General features: G+C 42.4%; 1 protein-coding gene across 2 annotated transcripts in view; it reads left to right on the forward strand.

The window, feature by feature from the left end:
* Positions 1–233: 233 nt before the first annotated feature.
* Positions 234–16,112, forward strand: part of NFU1 (NFU1 iron-sulfur cluster scaffold) — a 40,413-nt gene continuing 24,534 nt past the window's right edge. The window contains exons 1-3 of one of the 2 annotated variants that reach the window (XM_080686723.1): positions 234–337; positions 5,565–5,665; positions 9,793–9,928. In XM_080686723.1, the coding sequence (XP_080542849.1) occupies positions 273–337; positions 5,565–5,665; positions 9,793–9,928 (302 nt within the window). In that variant the 5' untranslated portion in view covers positions 234–272. The remainder of the gene's footprint in view (positions 338–5,564; positions 5,666–9,792; positions 9,929–16,112) is intronic. The other variant, XM_080686724.1, reaches the window with a different exon arrangement.

Genomic DNA, 16,112 nt, shown 5'->3' on the forward strand with positions numbered 1-16,112 from the left:
AGCCTTACTGAGGGATTTCTTCCCCCCCCCCCACGCCCCCACACCCCCACACCCCCTCCTTGTTTAGGCTTATGCAGTGAGGTAGGCAATTGTAGCAAACAGCCAGGCTCAAGCCCGCCCGGCTCATCCGCAGCAGCGCCGCCTACGACCGGTAGAGTGCGCTCTTCACGGAGCCTGTCCGGTTCGCGGCCGGGCTGCGCCTGCGCCTGCGCGGGGCTTGCGTGGCTCGGCGAAAGAAGAGGCCTGTCCCACGCCTGCGCACTCGGAGTAAGATGGCGGCGGCGGCGGCCTGGCTGGGTTGGGGAGTTGCGGCTCGTGCCGCCGGGTCGCGCAGGCGGTAGGTGACAAATCCTGAGCTCCGTGTAGGGATGCCTCTGGGTTTAGCTAGCAGAGCGGTAACCGCCCAGTCCACTCCCTCAGACGGAGTGGTGAAAGGTGCCTCTACCGAGCCTTTGGGCCGCCCCCGGCGCCGCTCTTGGGGTTGAGCCCTGGAGGTGGGCGTCCATCACCCGGCAGCTCCGAGTCCCCAGAGGGGGTGGGCTCTGCGCTGCCTGGCTTCAGGCTTGAGACCCCGTGCCTGAGTCCCTGCGGACGGGAGTTTTGCAGAGCCTGGCTGTAGAGACCCAATGCAAGAGCTATTTTTATATTTATTTATTTTTTAATCTTTATTGTTGAAAGTATTTCATATGTTTCCTCCCCCCCCATTGACTCCTGCTGCCCCAGAGCTATTTTTAAACCGTGTGGCCCTTCTAGCATTTCACCACGTGCATTCCATCTTTTGCCTTTTATTTATTTTTATTTCTTAAATATGTTTTTATTGATTTCAGAGAGGAAGGGTGAAGGAGAGAGAGAGAGAAACATCAATGATGAGAGAGAATCATTGATCGGCTGCCTGTTACACGCCCCTCACTGGGGATCCAGCCCTAAGGAGCAGGTGCCCTGACGAATGGAAACTTGACCTCCTGGTTCATAGGTCCATGCTCAACCACTGAGCCATGCCTGCGGGCTCTCCTTTGCCTTTTATTTTATTTTATTATATTTTAAAATATATATTTTACTGATTTTTTACAGAGAGGAAGAGAGAGGGATAGAGAGTTAGAAACATTGATGAGAGACATGGATCAGCTGCCTCCTGCACACCCCCTACTGGGGATGTGCCCGCAACGCAGGTACATGCCCTTGACCGGAATGGAACCTGGGACCCTTCAGTCCGCAGGCCAACGCTCTATCCACTGAGCCAAACCGGTTAGGGCCTCCTTTGCCTTTTAAACATGAAAAGTCAGGAGGTAGTAAAATAATACCTCCTCTCATTTCTTCATTTTCCCAGTGAGGCCCAGAAAGGGGACGTAACCTGTCTGAGGTCACACAGCATCCAGGTGATGGCACTCTGAGAAGCCAGACCCCTAGATTCCCTCCCCATCACTTAAACCCATTGCGTGCCCTTGTTTCCCCCTGCCGTGCGCATTGCCAGTGATAATCAATCTGCCAACATTGGTTAGGTGAAAGGCACTGAGGATTTAAGTAGGTGTACCCCAATTTCGCTTCTGGAACAAAAGGAGAAAAGGACCCAATGGGATTTGATCTCGTTTTAGTGGTAATGATGCTCTTGAAGCTTAAATGCATTTCTAAAAAAAGAATTACGTTTGTAGAAGGATTTTTTGTTAGTTACTTATCTCCTGCTCTTATATTTGAGTCATTCCTATTACATAATAATAGTGGTAGCTCACATTTATTGAACACTAACTATATGGCCTAGTGGCACTGTTGTAAAGCACTTTACATGGATTATTTGGATCCATCTTTGCCCCAGTCTTTATAAGATAGCTGTGAATATTAAATTCATTTTAGGGATGAAGAACTGAGGCCATGATGCTAGCTGCTCCAGGGACATAGAAATGAAGACAATCCTTCCCCTTAACGAGTTTGGAAGTGAAAATAATCAGATGCTTATGCTAAGTGAAATAAGCCAATTTGAGAAGGACAAATATCACATGATTTCACTTGTGGAATCTAATGAACAAAATGAATTGACCAATAAAAGAAGACCTGAAGCATGGAGGCATGGAACAGACTGTCATACCTTGATGTAGGGTTGGGGGGACGGGAAGAGATAACCCAAAGAACTTATTCCTTATATGCATAGCCCATGGACATCAACAATAGGGTGGAGAAGTCTGGGGGGTGGGTAGGGCCAGGAGGACAGGGTAAAGGGGGGTAAATGGGAGACATTTGGAATACTATCAACAATAAAAAATATACATAAAAAGTAATCAGATGTTAAAAACAAAAAGTGATCATATATATGCTTAAAATTCCTCAGTGATTCCTGTGAAATGAAAATTGTAATATTTTACAGTAAACTAGATTTCAAAAGAACTTGCATCAGATTTCTAAAATTTTCACTACTAAAGTCTCCTTTTATTTCCTTTCCAGTAATAATGTTTTTTCCCTTTCTCCTTGTTTTTATTTTATTTTTTTAATCCTCACCCGAGGATGAGGATATTTTTTCCATTGATTTCTAGACAGAGTGGAAAGGGAGGGGGGCAGGAGAGGAGAGAGAGAAACGTCATTGTGACAGGACACATCAGTTGGTTGTCTCTTGACTGGGGATTGGACCTGCAACCCAGGTACGCCCTTGACCTGAATGGAACCTGTGACCTCTGGTGAGCAGGCTGATGTTCTAACCACTGAGAAACACCGGCCAGGGCTCTCCTTGTTTTTAATTTGCCAAAGGCATGCAAAAATAGCTAAAGTTACAGTACTAATATGCTGCCAATCAAAGATGTTGGCTTCTTGAGCAGTTTATACTTTCTGCTAGACTTTTTGAAGTATTGAAATACCTTTCAAACCATATAGTATAGGTTATCTCTTTCTAGGGAAATGTGGTAGAAACAGAAAAGAAGAAGGACTTTTCACTGTATTTTCTTTTTTCCTTTTAAATTTGGAACCATGTGAGTCTATTACCTCATTAAAAATTTTTAAAATAAGGGAAAAAACAGTTTGTAGTTCTTTGCCTCCTTCACGCATAACTTAACTATGAGTCTGGAACTTGAGGTTATGAATCATGAGTGTAGATATATTTGTTTCTTTTTTTTTCATTTTTTTAATTAAGGTATTATATGTGTACATATCTTACCATTGCCCCCCCCACCCCACTCCCATACATGCCCTCACCCCCCAATGTTTTGCATCCGTTGGTTACTCTTATATACATGCATACAAGTCCTTCAGTTGATCTCTTATTTCCCCCACCTCTCCCTAACCTTACCGCTGTAATTTGACAGTCTGTTTGATGCTTTACTGCCTCTGTATTTATCTTTTTGTTCATCAGTTTATAATGTTTTTCATTATCCCCAAATGAGAGAGATCATGTGGTATTTTTCTTTCATTGACTGGCTTATTTCACTCAGCATAATGTTCTCTAATTCCATCCAGGTGCCTACAAATGGTAGTAATTCCTTCTTTTTTATGGCAGCATAGTATTCCATTGTGTAGATGTACCATAGTTTTCTGATCCAGTCATCTGCTGACGGGCACTTAGGCTGTTTCCAAATCTTAGCTATTGTAAATTGTGCTGCTATGAACATAGGGGTGCATATATCCTTTCTGACTGGTGTTTCTAGTTTCTTAGGATATATTCCCAGGAGTGGGATTACTGGGTCAAATGGGAGTTCCATTTTCAGTTTTTTGAGGAAACTCCATACTGTTCTCCACAGTGGCTGCACCAGTCTGCATTCCTACCAGCAGTGCACGAGGGTTCCTTTTTCTCCGCATCCTCGCCAACACTTGTTGTTTGTTGATTTGTTGATAATAGCCATTCTGACATGTGTGAGATGGTATCGCATTGTCGTTTTGATTTGCATCTCTCGGATAATTAGTGACTTTGAGCATGTTTTCATGTGTCTCTTGGCCTTCCTTCTGTCTTCTTTCGAAAAGATTCTATTTAGGTCTGTTGCCCATTTTTTTATTGGGTCATTTATCTTCCTTTTATTAAGTTGTATAAGCTGCCTGTAGATGTTGGAGATTAAACCTTTATCAGTGATAACATTTGCAAATATGTTCTCCCATACAGTGGGGTTTCTTGTTTTTTTGTTGATGGTTTCTTTTGCTGTGCAAAAGCTTTTTATTTTGATGTAGTCCCATTTGTTTATTTTCTCTTTGGCTTCCATTGCCCTAGGGGCAGTATCAGTGAAAAAGTTCTTTTGGCATATGTCTGAGATTTTGCTGCCTGTGGATTCCTCTAGTATTTTTATGGTTTCCCGTCTTATATTTAAGTCCTGTACCCATTTTGAGTTTATTTTTGTGTATGGTGTAAGTTGGTGATCTAGTTTCATTTTTTTGCATGTATCTGTCCAATTTTCCCAACACCATTTATTGAAGAGACTGTCTTGACTCCATTGTATGCTCATGCCTCCTTTGTCAAATATTAATTGCGCATATTGGTTTGGGTCGATATCTGGATTCTCTGTTCTGTTCCATTGATCTATATGTCTGTTCTTGTGCCAGTACCAGGCTGTTTTGAGGACAGTGGCTTTGTAATACAGCTTGAAATCTGGTATTGAGATCCCTCCTACTTTATTCTTCTTTCTCAGGATTGCTGTGGCTATTCGGGGTCTTTTTTTATTCCAGATGAATTTTTGGAGAGTTCTTTCTAGGTCTGTGAAATATGCCGTTGGTATTTTAATGGGGAGTGCATTGAATCTATAGATTGCTTTGGGTAGTATGGACATTTTAATGATGTTGATTCTACCAATCCATGAACATGGTATGTTCTTCCATCTGTTTACATCTTCCTCTATCTCTTTTTTCAGTGTCCTGTAGTTTTTTGCATATAGGTCTTTTACCTCTTTAGTTAAGTTTATTCCTAGGTATCTTAATTTTTTTGGTACGATGGTGAATGGGATTGCTTTTTTAGTCTCTCTTTCTATAAGTTCACTATTGGTGTATAGAAATGCCATAGATTTCTTGGCGTTAATTTTGTATCCTGCTACATTGCCGAATTCATTTATTAAGTCTGTTAGTTTTTTGATGGAGTCTTTCGGGTTTTTTATGTACAATATCATGTCATCTGCAAATAAGGACAGCTTTACTTCTTCTTTTCCAATTTGGATGCCTTTTATTTCTTCTTCTTGTCTAATTGCAGTGGCTAATACTTCCAGTACTATGTCAAACAGGAGTGGTGAGAGTGGGCATCCCTGTCTTGTTCCTGTTCTTAGGGGAAATGGTTTTAGTTTTTGCCCATTGAGTATGATGTTGGCTGTGGGTTTATCATATATAGCTTTCATTATGTTGAGGTATGATCCTTCTATTCCCACCTTGTTGTATTTGTTTCTTAACACCAGATATTCCACTATCCTGTGTGCACTCGGTTATCAAGGATGTAAATTTCCCCTTGAGGTCTTGTTTTTAAATTGTAGCTATTCTTGCCTGAGGAAGTGAAAGTAATGTTGTAGATAGAAAAATGAAAACTTGGCTTTATTGTTATTTTCATTATGGTTTTTTATGTATGAGAAGTAGAAACAACTTAAAGATTCTTAAAATGTCATTTTTGTTTTTAATTGTAGATTATATGACGTGATAAATCCATACACCATTAAGAAACAGCTTCTGCATCAGTTTGTACAAAGACCACTTGTCCCACTATCTGCAACCTTATGTAACACAGGTAAAATTTCACCTCTTTCAGAGCAAATTGTGTTTCAGAAGCTAATGAAACTGCTTGAAATTTTGTAGGTCATAAAAGGTGAGAATTTGTAAATTTTATCTTCAGGTGCCTATAAAAGAATATAGCATTTTTTCCTATCAAAACATCACGCTTTGCTGTAATTATTTGCTTACACATATCATTGGTATTAAATTTCAAGAATCCTGAGCACAATGTCCAATAGAGCTATGAAATTTCAGTATCTTGTATCACACATCCTCTGAAACCTAAGAGTTGCTTAATAAATGATTTCTGAGATGCAAATATGGTAAAAAGTTACAAATGAATTTGTGTTTCAAAGAATCATATGTATTTTAAGTTCTTACCCTTCTTATTTTTATAAGAATATCTCTAAAACCAGTAAGTTTCTAGTTTTCATCCACACCGTAGAACATAGTATTTTGAATGTATTTTTTCTGGTCAAAATTAGTCTGTTGTTTTTTTTTTTTTTTACAATCTGGTTGGTATTATATGCTTTTATTTTCTTTACTATTGGAAATAGGTATGAGGATAGGATTTGAAAATTATTTAAATATGACCACTGTCGTGTCATACTGGGAGGAGCTATTGTGTGGCCAGGGAAACCTGGGAGGAAGGGGCACATATCTGTGTGTAAATACCCATCTGTGTGCTCATGGAGCTGTAAAAGTGGATTCAGCTCCTGGCCCATTCCCATTTCCATCCGTACCTTGAACACCTCCTGTGGCCACACTCTGGAAGGTGACTGACTGGCTAATGTCATGAGTTGGATTAGGTTACAGACCATATCTCCCCTGTGTACTGGAGCAAGAACAGGAGTACCTTGCCTCTCTTCTTGAATCACAGAATAATTTAGGTATAAATATTGAGTATCTCAACATATTAAGATACTTTAATTGGACTTTAAATTTCTGTGGGACTGAATTATGTGGTTACCTAGGCTTTCTAAATTGGAGGGCTGATGATTTTAATCTTTGATACTGACTTTAAGCACTGTTAATCTGTTGTTTTGGAGCAACTTATGCCTACCTATTTACCTATCAGTACCAAGAATAATAGGAACAATTATTTTAGATCAGTCTTTCTATCCTAGTGTAACCCTTATGACACTTTCAGGGACATCTTTCTGGATGATGGACCTGGGAATCATTTTTTAATTGAACCCAGTTTAGATCATAATTGGAATGATTTTGTTAATACCCAGACAAATCACTTTTTTGAAATAGCTTTGTTCATTGTCAAAAGAAAATTTATATAATGATGTCATATATTATTTTCTACCTCAGATTTTGCTCTCTTAAATTTTTTTATACTTATAGTTCTTACCTTCAAATATTTCTTTTTCTTTTTTTTTTAAATATATTTTATTGATATTTTACAGAGAGGAAGGGAGAGGGATAGAGAGCTAGAAACATCGATGAGAGAGAAACATCGATCAGCTGCCTCCTGCACACCCCCTACTGGGGATGTGCCCGCAACCAAGGTACATGCCCTTGACCGGAATCGAACCCGGGACCCCTCAGTCCGCAGGCCGACACTCTATCCACTGAGCCAAACCGGTTTCGGCACCTTCAAATATTTCTAAACATTTTTCTTCCTTTATGTATAGTTTTACATAAATGGATTGAGTAGAATAAAAGCCAGATTTAATTCTTTAAATATTGGAAGAGTGCCTAATGTGTGTGGAGCTTTTGGCTACCAATAAATTATTAAGAAAGGTTGCAAGAAATGATTGGTCAGAACTACAGTTAGAAGAACCTTGTTATCTTTATATTTGCGGAAAGCCCTTTCTTTAATGTTCCATCTGAAAAATTGTTTTCTTGTAACACAGATTTTCAGAGGCATTTATTGGTTAGAGGTATAAATATTTTAAACCAAGCACTTGAACACTGAGGATATCATTTAAAATTTTTCTCTTCTTTAGGACTTGCCTAGTCACCAAATCACCAACTGATATCTTATAGGACAATGACTTAAATAAGCAAAATGTATGGGACTTTAGTTTCAATTTCTACTTCACCAAGGAAATGACTCAACATCAGTTAGCTGGAACTGTATGGCAAGGTACAAAAACAGTTCTCAGCTGTCAAGTTAGAATCTTATAAGAAAAGTACTTTCATAACAACCATACGTTTTGCCAGATTTAACCTCTAATCTAAAATAAAACTGTTGCCTTTTTTATATTTTCCTATCTTTTCTAGGATGTGTGATATGAGGATTATGACAAGATAGGAAGACTGATTTTATATATATTTTCCTATTATGCTTGGCATTGATAAGTATGGAGTGGCAATATGCACAATGGTTAAGCAAGTCAGTGCTGGAAAATTGGCAGTTTTATCACTTTAAATAGCTGAGTGACATTGAGCTTTAGTTTCCTCATTTATAAAATAGGATAAAAACTACTTCCTTTGCAGAATGTGAGGAGTAAGTGATATAATTCATGTGAAATGCTTAGCATCATGCCTAGCACATGTATTGATTTTAGAAAGAGAGAGGAAAGGGAGAGAGAGACAGAAATACACATAGATTCATTGTTTTACTTATCCAGGCACTCACTGGTTTTGTATGTACCCTGATTGGGCATTGAACCCACAACCTTGGTGCATCGGATGATGTTCCAACCGACCAAGCTACCTGGCCAGGGCCCAGTACATATTAATAACCCAGTGAATTAACCTAAGATGAGAATTGGTGTTTTTTTGGTCAGAAGGTGTGTTTTCATAATAAATAGTAAAGGCCTGTTCAATAGTTTTAAAACTGTTAAAACCCCAGTACTATCTATCCTTTTGTCTTACAAGCTGTTGTTATATTAACAAGGTAGGGAATTAAAGATTTTGTTCTTTATTGCTCTAATGAATTCGTTCTCAATCTAATCATGGCCCTAGAAAAAAGAAAAGAACCTATAATGACAATATTTTTATTGTTGTTGTTAATCTTCACCCGAGGATATTTTTTTCCATTGATTTTTAGAGAGAGTGTAAAGGGAGGGAGGGAGAGAGAAAAAGAGAGAAACATCGATGTGAGAGAGATGCATTGATTGTTTGCCTCCAGAATGTAACCCTGACTGGGCCTGGGGATCAAACATCCAACCCACACAGGTGCCCTTGAACAGGAATCAAACCTGTTGGTCCTCGGGCTGATGCTCTAGCCACTGCACAATCTGCCAGGGCTGTAAAGATAATTCTGAAGTATTCCAGAAAGTAAGTCACATAGATTCCCACTTACATGATAATTTATAGTGTCACTAATTCTATACCACTTTTTGGGCAGTTACTTAACACTTTGTAACATGTTATCTCTAAGCCTCAGTTTCTTCATTTGTAAAATGGGAATAATAGTACCTTCTTCATAGGTTGTTAAAGGCGTACTTACATTTAAAGCACTGGACCCACCCTGGCTGCTTTGGCTCATTTGGGCATCGTTCCAGACATTGAAAGGTTGCTGGTTCAATTCCTGATCAGGGCACATGCCCTGATAGTGTGGGTGTGCAGGAGGTAGCCAACTGATGTTTCACTCTCACATTGATGTTTTTCTCTCTCTCCATCTCCCTCTCTCTCTCTCAAAATCAGTTTAAAAAATAAAAGCACTCAACTCAATCCTTGGCATGTAACTACTAAGCACACAATAAATAGTAGTTATTATTATAAATTTTTTATCTTTAAAAGGCTGGTAGTACTTTGGAAGAAGAGAATGTAACATTTTACTATATTAATATCACAATGATGATGATTTATGATTATGATAGCCATTGGTATTAAGTCACCAAATAGAATACATATGATTCCTGAATTATAATATATATATATATATATATATACCTTCCTACTTACATATAGGATATTACTAGAATCTGTTGAGTAACAAAACTATCTAAATAATCAAAATTAATATAAAATTCAATGCAGTTATCCTAAATATATTGGTAAATTGCCTTCTTGTCTTTAAAAATTCATATTTTGTCAGTTTGGGCAATAAAGTCTTATTTTCTTTTTACTGACTTTTCTTACTTTTTTTTGAGTCTCTGAAAATGAGCATTTCATAGTTCATAAATAGTTAACTATTTTATTTTCCAGATTAACATTATTTCTTCTTTTTTTCTCTTTTAGTGAGACACATGTTTATTCAAACACAAGATACCCCAAATCCAAACAGTTTAAAATTTATTCCAGGAAAACCAGTTCTTGAGACAAGGACCATGGATTTCCCCACACCAGCTACAGCATTTCGCTCCCCTCTGGCTAGGTATATTACTAGTTTTCACTTGCTTTTACCAAGAAATGTAATTAACTGACTTTGGGGTTAAGGCAGCTTTACTTAGCTACTGGAGGCCCGATGCACGGAATTTGTGCACAGGTAGGGGTGTCCCTCAGCCCAGCCTGCACCCTCTCCAATCTGGGACCCCTTGAGGGATGTCCGGCTGCCCGTTTAGGCCTGGCATCCAGTAGGATCGGGCCTAAATGGGCAGCCGGACATCCCTCTCACAATCCAGGACTGCTGGCTCCCAACTGCTCGCCTGCCTGCCTTCGTGATTGCCCCTAACTGCTTCTGCCTGCCAGCCTGATCACCCCCTAACCACTCCCCTGCCAGCCTGATTGATGCCTAACTGTTCCCCTGCCAGCCCGATTGCCCCTAACTGCCCTCCCCTGCAGGCCTGGTCACCCCTAACTGCCCTCCCTTGCAGGCCTGGTCCCTCCCAACTGCCCTCCCCTACAGGCTTGATCGCCCACAACTGCCTTCCCCTGCAGGCTGATCCCTCCCAACTGCCCTTCGCTGCTGGCCATCTTGTGGTGGCCATCTTGTGTGTTGAAGTGACGGTCAATTTGCATATTACTCTTATTAGATAGGATAGAGGCCTGGTGCACGGGTGGGGGCCAGCTGGTTTGCCCTGAAGGGTGTCTTGGATCAGGGTGGGGGTTCCCTTGTGGCGTGGGGCGGCCTGGACAAGGGGCCTGTGGTGGTATGCAGGCTGGCCATGCCCCCCGGAAACCCAAGTGGAGGCCCTGGGATTTGGGATTTATTTATCTTCTATAATTGAAACTTTGTAGCCTTGAGCGGAGGCCAGGGCCGGCCAGGAAGTTTGGCTTCCTCCATCGCCGGGGAAACCCAAGCCTCCTGCTCACTCTGTGGCTGCAGCCATTTTTGTTGGGATTTATTTATCTTCTATAATTGAAACTTTGTAGCCTTGAGCTGAGGCCTGGGCCGGCCAGGGTGTGCAGGAAGCTTGGCTTCCTCCATTGCCGGGGAAACCCAAGACTCCTGTTCGCTCCATGGCCGCAGCAATTTTTGTTGGGATTTATTTATCTTCTACTAGAGGCCCGGTGCATGAAATTCGTGCACGGGGGAGGGGAGTGTCCCTCAGCCCAGCCTGCACCCTCTCCAATCTGGGACCCCTTGAGGGATGTCCGACTGCCCGTTTAGGCCCAATCCCGGTAGGACATCCCTCTCACAATCCAGGACTCCTGGCTCCCAACTGCTCTCCTGCCTGCCTTCCTGATTGCCCCTAATCGCTTCTGCCTGCCAGCCTGATCACCCCCTAACCACTCCCCTGCCAGCCTGATTGATGCCTAACTGCTCCTCTGCCAGCCTGTTTGCCCCTAACTGCTCTCCCCTGCAGGCCTGGTCACCCCTAACTGCCCTCCCCTGCAGGCCTGGTACCCCCCCAACTGCTCTCCCCTGCAGGCCTGGGTCCCTCCCAACTGCCTTTCCCTGCAGGCCAGGTCGCCCCCAACTTCCCTCCTCTGCTGGCTTGGTCACTCCTAACTGCCCTCCCCTGCAGGCTTGATTGCCCCCAACTGCCCTCCCTTGCAGGCCTGGTCCCTCCTAACTGCCCTCACCTGCTGTCCTGATTGCCCACAACTGCCCTCCCTTGCAGGCCTGGTCCCTCCCAACTGCCCTCCCTTGCTGGCCATCTTGTGGTGGCCATCTTGTGTCCACATGGGGGCAGGATCTTTGACCACAAGGGGGCAGCCATCTTGTGTGTTGGAGTGATGGTCAATCTGCATATTACTCTTATTAGATAGGATAGAGGCCTGGTGCACGGGAGGGGGCCAGCTGGTTTGCACAGAAGGGTGTCCCGGATCAGGGTGGGGGTTCCCTTGGGGGGTGAGGCGTCCAGGGTGAGGGGCCTGTGGTGGTTTGCAGCTGGCAACGCCCCCTGGCGACCCAAGCGGAGGCCCTGGTATCTGGGGTTTATTTATCTGCTACAATTGAAACTTCGAAGTCTGGAGCGGAGCCAAGCCTTCTGCTTGCTCCGGGGCAGCAGCCATTTTTTGGGGGATTTATGTATCTTCTATAATTGAAACTTTGTAACCTTAAGCGGAGGCCTTGGCCAGCCAGGGTGTCTGGAAAGCTTGGCTTCCTCCATCACCGGGGGCAACCCTACCCTCCTGCTCTTTCCAGCTCCGTGGCTGCTGCCATTTCTGTTTGGTTTTATGTATCTTCTATCATTGAAACTTTGTAGCCTTGAGTGGAGGCCTAGGCCGGCAAGAGCAGGCGGAAAGCTTGGCTTCCTCCATTGCCGGGGAAACCCAAGCCTCCCTCCTGCTCTCTGTGGCCGTAGCCATCTTGGTTGGGTTTATTTGCATATTCGCTCCTGATTGGCTGGTGGGCGTGGCTTGTGGGTGTAGCAGAGTGGTGGTTAATTTGCATATTACTCTTTTATTATATAGGATAATTGAAACTTTGTAGCCTTGAGCGGAGGCCTGGGCCCGCCCGGGTATGCAGGAAGCAAGCTTGGCTTCCTTCATTGCTGGTGAAACCCAAGCCTCCTGCTCGCTCCAGCTCTGTGGCCAGCTGCCATCTTGGTTGGGTTAATTTGCATACTTGCTCCTGATTGGCTGGTGGGCATGGCTTGTGGGTGTAGTGGAGGAATGGTCAATTTGCATATTACTCTTTTATTAGATAGGATTGCATTTTTATGTGCCCTGCATTTTTTTCAGAGAATACTTCATTTTCAGATAAGGGGTAAAAAACTAAGAGTTGATATTAGGAAAGTCTTCTGAAAAGTGATGTATTGAGAGATCTGTATCATCCTATATAATAAAAGCCTAATATGCTAAGTGTCTGGTCGTCTAGTCGGTTGGACCAATCAAAGCATAATATGCTAATGATATGTTAAGGCTGCTCAACTGCTCGCTATGACGTGGACTGACCACCAGGGGGCAGACGCTCCGACCGGTAGGTTAGCTTGCTGCTGGGGTCCGACCAATCATGACTGAGCGAGACGGGCTGGACACGCCCTGGAGCTCTCCCAAATCCCTTCCTGGCCCTGATTGTGCACTGGTGGGGTCCCTCTGCCTGGTCTGCGCCCTCTTACAATCTGGGTTAAGGGACCCGCTCCCCCCCAAGTGCACAAATTTCGTGCACTGGGCCTCTAGTGCTTATATAAAAAATTATATCTTTAATTTAGAAAAAGAATCCATCAAAATGATAATATAGTTAATTTCCATTGTAAATCTTTTATTTTTTAAAATATATTTTATTGATTTCAGAGAGGGAGGGAGAGGGAGAAAGAGATAGAAACATCAGTGATGAGAGAGAATCATTGATCGGCTGTCTTCTGCATGCCCCTTACTGGGATCGAGCCCGCAACCCAGGTATGTGACCTGACTGGGAATCGAACCGTGACCTCCTGGCTCAACCAACTGAGCCACATGGGCCAGGGCTCCATTCTAGATCTTTAAATCTGTTTTCAATAAGCAATGAAAACTTACTTGTTTAATTCTTAAGGATAGCTGAATTTTTAGAAGTCTCAAATGGAGTCATTTATAAAATACTAGAGGCCCGGTGCACAAAATTTGTGCACAGGGGGGGGGCCGTTGTCCCTCAGTCCAGCCTGCACCCTCTCCAATCTGGGACCCTTTAAGGGATGTCCAACCGCCCGTTTAGGCCCGATCCCACCGACAGTTGGACATCCCTCTCACAATCCAGGACTGCTGGCTCCCAACCGCTCACCTGCCTGTGCCTGATTGCCCCTAACCACTTCTGCCTGCCAGCCTGATCACCCTCTAATCACTCCCCTGCCAGCCTGATCGATGCCTAACTGCTCCCCAGCTGGCCCCATTGCCCCTAACTGCCCTCCCCTGCAGGCCTGTTCCCCCAAACTGCCCTCCCCTGCAGGCCTGGTCCCCCCCAACTGCCCTCCTCTGCAGGCCTGGTCAACCCCAACTGCCCTCCTCTGCTGGCCTGGTCACCCCTAACTACCCACAACTGCCCTCCCCTGCAGTCCATCTTGTGGCAGCCAACTTGTGTCCATATGGGGACATGGGGCCAGCCATCTTTGACCACATGGGGGTGGCCATCTTGTGTCTTGGAGTGACAGTCAATTTGTATATTACTCTTTTATTAGATAGGATTCCACTCAGAACTAAAAATTATAATAGTTATCAGATATGGGATGATTTAAAAACAAAACAAAACTATTCAGTTAAATCCTGGCTGGTGTGGCTTACTAGGTTGGAGCGTCATCCTGTGCACCATTAGGTGGTGGGTTTGATTTCCCAGGAGGCATATACCCAGGTTGTAGGTTCGAACCCCGGGAGGCAACACATTGATGTTTCTCTTTTTCTCTCCCTTCCTCTCTGAAATCAATTAAAAAAACACTTCGCAGTTGAGACAGTTTTTAAATTCACTAAATAGAGACAAGTTAAGTATATACCAGATGATAAAGTAAAAACAATAAAATTATTGGAATGTAACTCTTTTTAGCTGATAGCTAAATAAGTTATTTATAATAAGAAATAGAGTCAGTATCAATTGACATTTTTAGTAAGCTGTGCCTGATACTGATTACAAGGATATTTGGAAAATATCACTTAAATAATTTTCTCCATATATACCCTTTTTTAAAATCTCATTTAGGGGAGTCAGAAATATGTTTATCTCAAGAATGGTTTTTAAAATCTCTAATTAATAAAAATACATATTTCCTTGACCTAAACATGCTGCTTGTCAGAATATACCTCAGAGCATTTGTTTTTTATAATTTTTGATACAAGCCACAATAAGAAATGTTTTATGTTATGACTCAACACGCACACCACATACACATATATACATATACAGGTATCCATATATATGTGAACATAGACACACACAGATATATATGTATATATACATATACGTGTGTGTTTGTATGAAACAAGTGTTTGATGGGACAGTGATACCAACAACAATCAAGACTTAACTACAACAAGGCTGCGCACACAGTCCATAAAGGGGTGCACCAAGAGTGTCCACCTCAGGTAACTGGGGAGGCTGAGCCACTGTGTCCTAGAGGACACCTACCACACAAAGCTACTCTACCAACTCAGGGAAGCAGCGAAAATGTGGAGACAAAGAAACAGGTCACAAATGAAAGAAATGGAGGAAAACAAATGACTGGATATACAGTTCAAAACCACGGTTATAAGGTTTTTCAAGAATTTCCTAGAAAAGGCCGGTAAATTTAGCGAGACCCTCGAGGATATGAAAAAGGACCAACTAGAAATTAAACATACACTGACTGAAATAAAAAATATTAGACAGAGATCCAACAGCAGACTAGAGGATTGCAAGAATCAAGTCAAAGAGTTGAAATACAAAGAAGCAAAAAACAGCCGGAAAAGCAAAAAGAAAAAAGAATCCAAAAATTTGAAGATAGTGTAAGGAGCCTCTGGGACAACCTCAAGCGTACCAACATCCGTATTATGTGGGTGCCAGAAGAAGAGAGAGAGCAAGATACTGAAAACCTATTTGAAGAAATAATGACTGAAAACTTCCCCCACCTGGTGAAAGAAATAGACTTACGATTCCAGGAAGCACAGAGAACCCCAAACAAAAGGAATCCAAAGAGGACCACACCAAGACACATCATAATTAAAATGCCAAGAGCAAAAGACAAAGAGAGAATATTAAAAGCAGCAAGACAAAAACAGTTAATTACCTACAAGGGAGCACCCATACTAATGTCAGCTGATTTCTCAACAGAAACTATGCAGGCCAGATGGGAATGGCAAGAAATATTCAAAGTGATGAATAGGAAGAACCTACAACCAAGATTACTCTACCCAGCAAAGCTATCATTCAGAATTGAAGGTCAGATAAAGAGCTTCACAGATAAGAAAAAGCTAAAGGAGTTCATCACCACCAAACCAGTATTATATGAAATGCTGAAAGGTATTCTTTAAGAAGAGGAAGAAGAAGAAAAAGGTAAAGATAAAAATTATGAACAACTAATACATGTCTATCAACAAGTGAATCTAAAAATAAAGTGAATAAAAAATCTGATGAACAGAATAAACTGGTGAATATAAGGGAATCAGGGGCATAGAAAGGGAGTGAACTGACAATTCTTGGGGGGGAAGGGGTGTGGGAGGTGCGGGAAGAGACGATAAAAAGCGTACACCTATGGATGAGGACAGTGCGAGGGAGGTAAGGGCAGAGGGTG

This window comes from Plecotus auritus (assembly GCF_963455305.1).
Source record: "Plecotus auritus genome assembly, chromosome: 8".
NCBI classification, from domain to species: Eukaryota; Metazoa; Chordata; class Mammalia; order Chiroptera; family Vespertilionidae; genus Plecotus; species Plecotus auritus.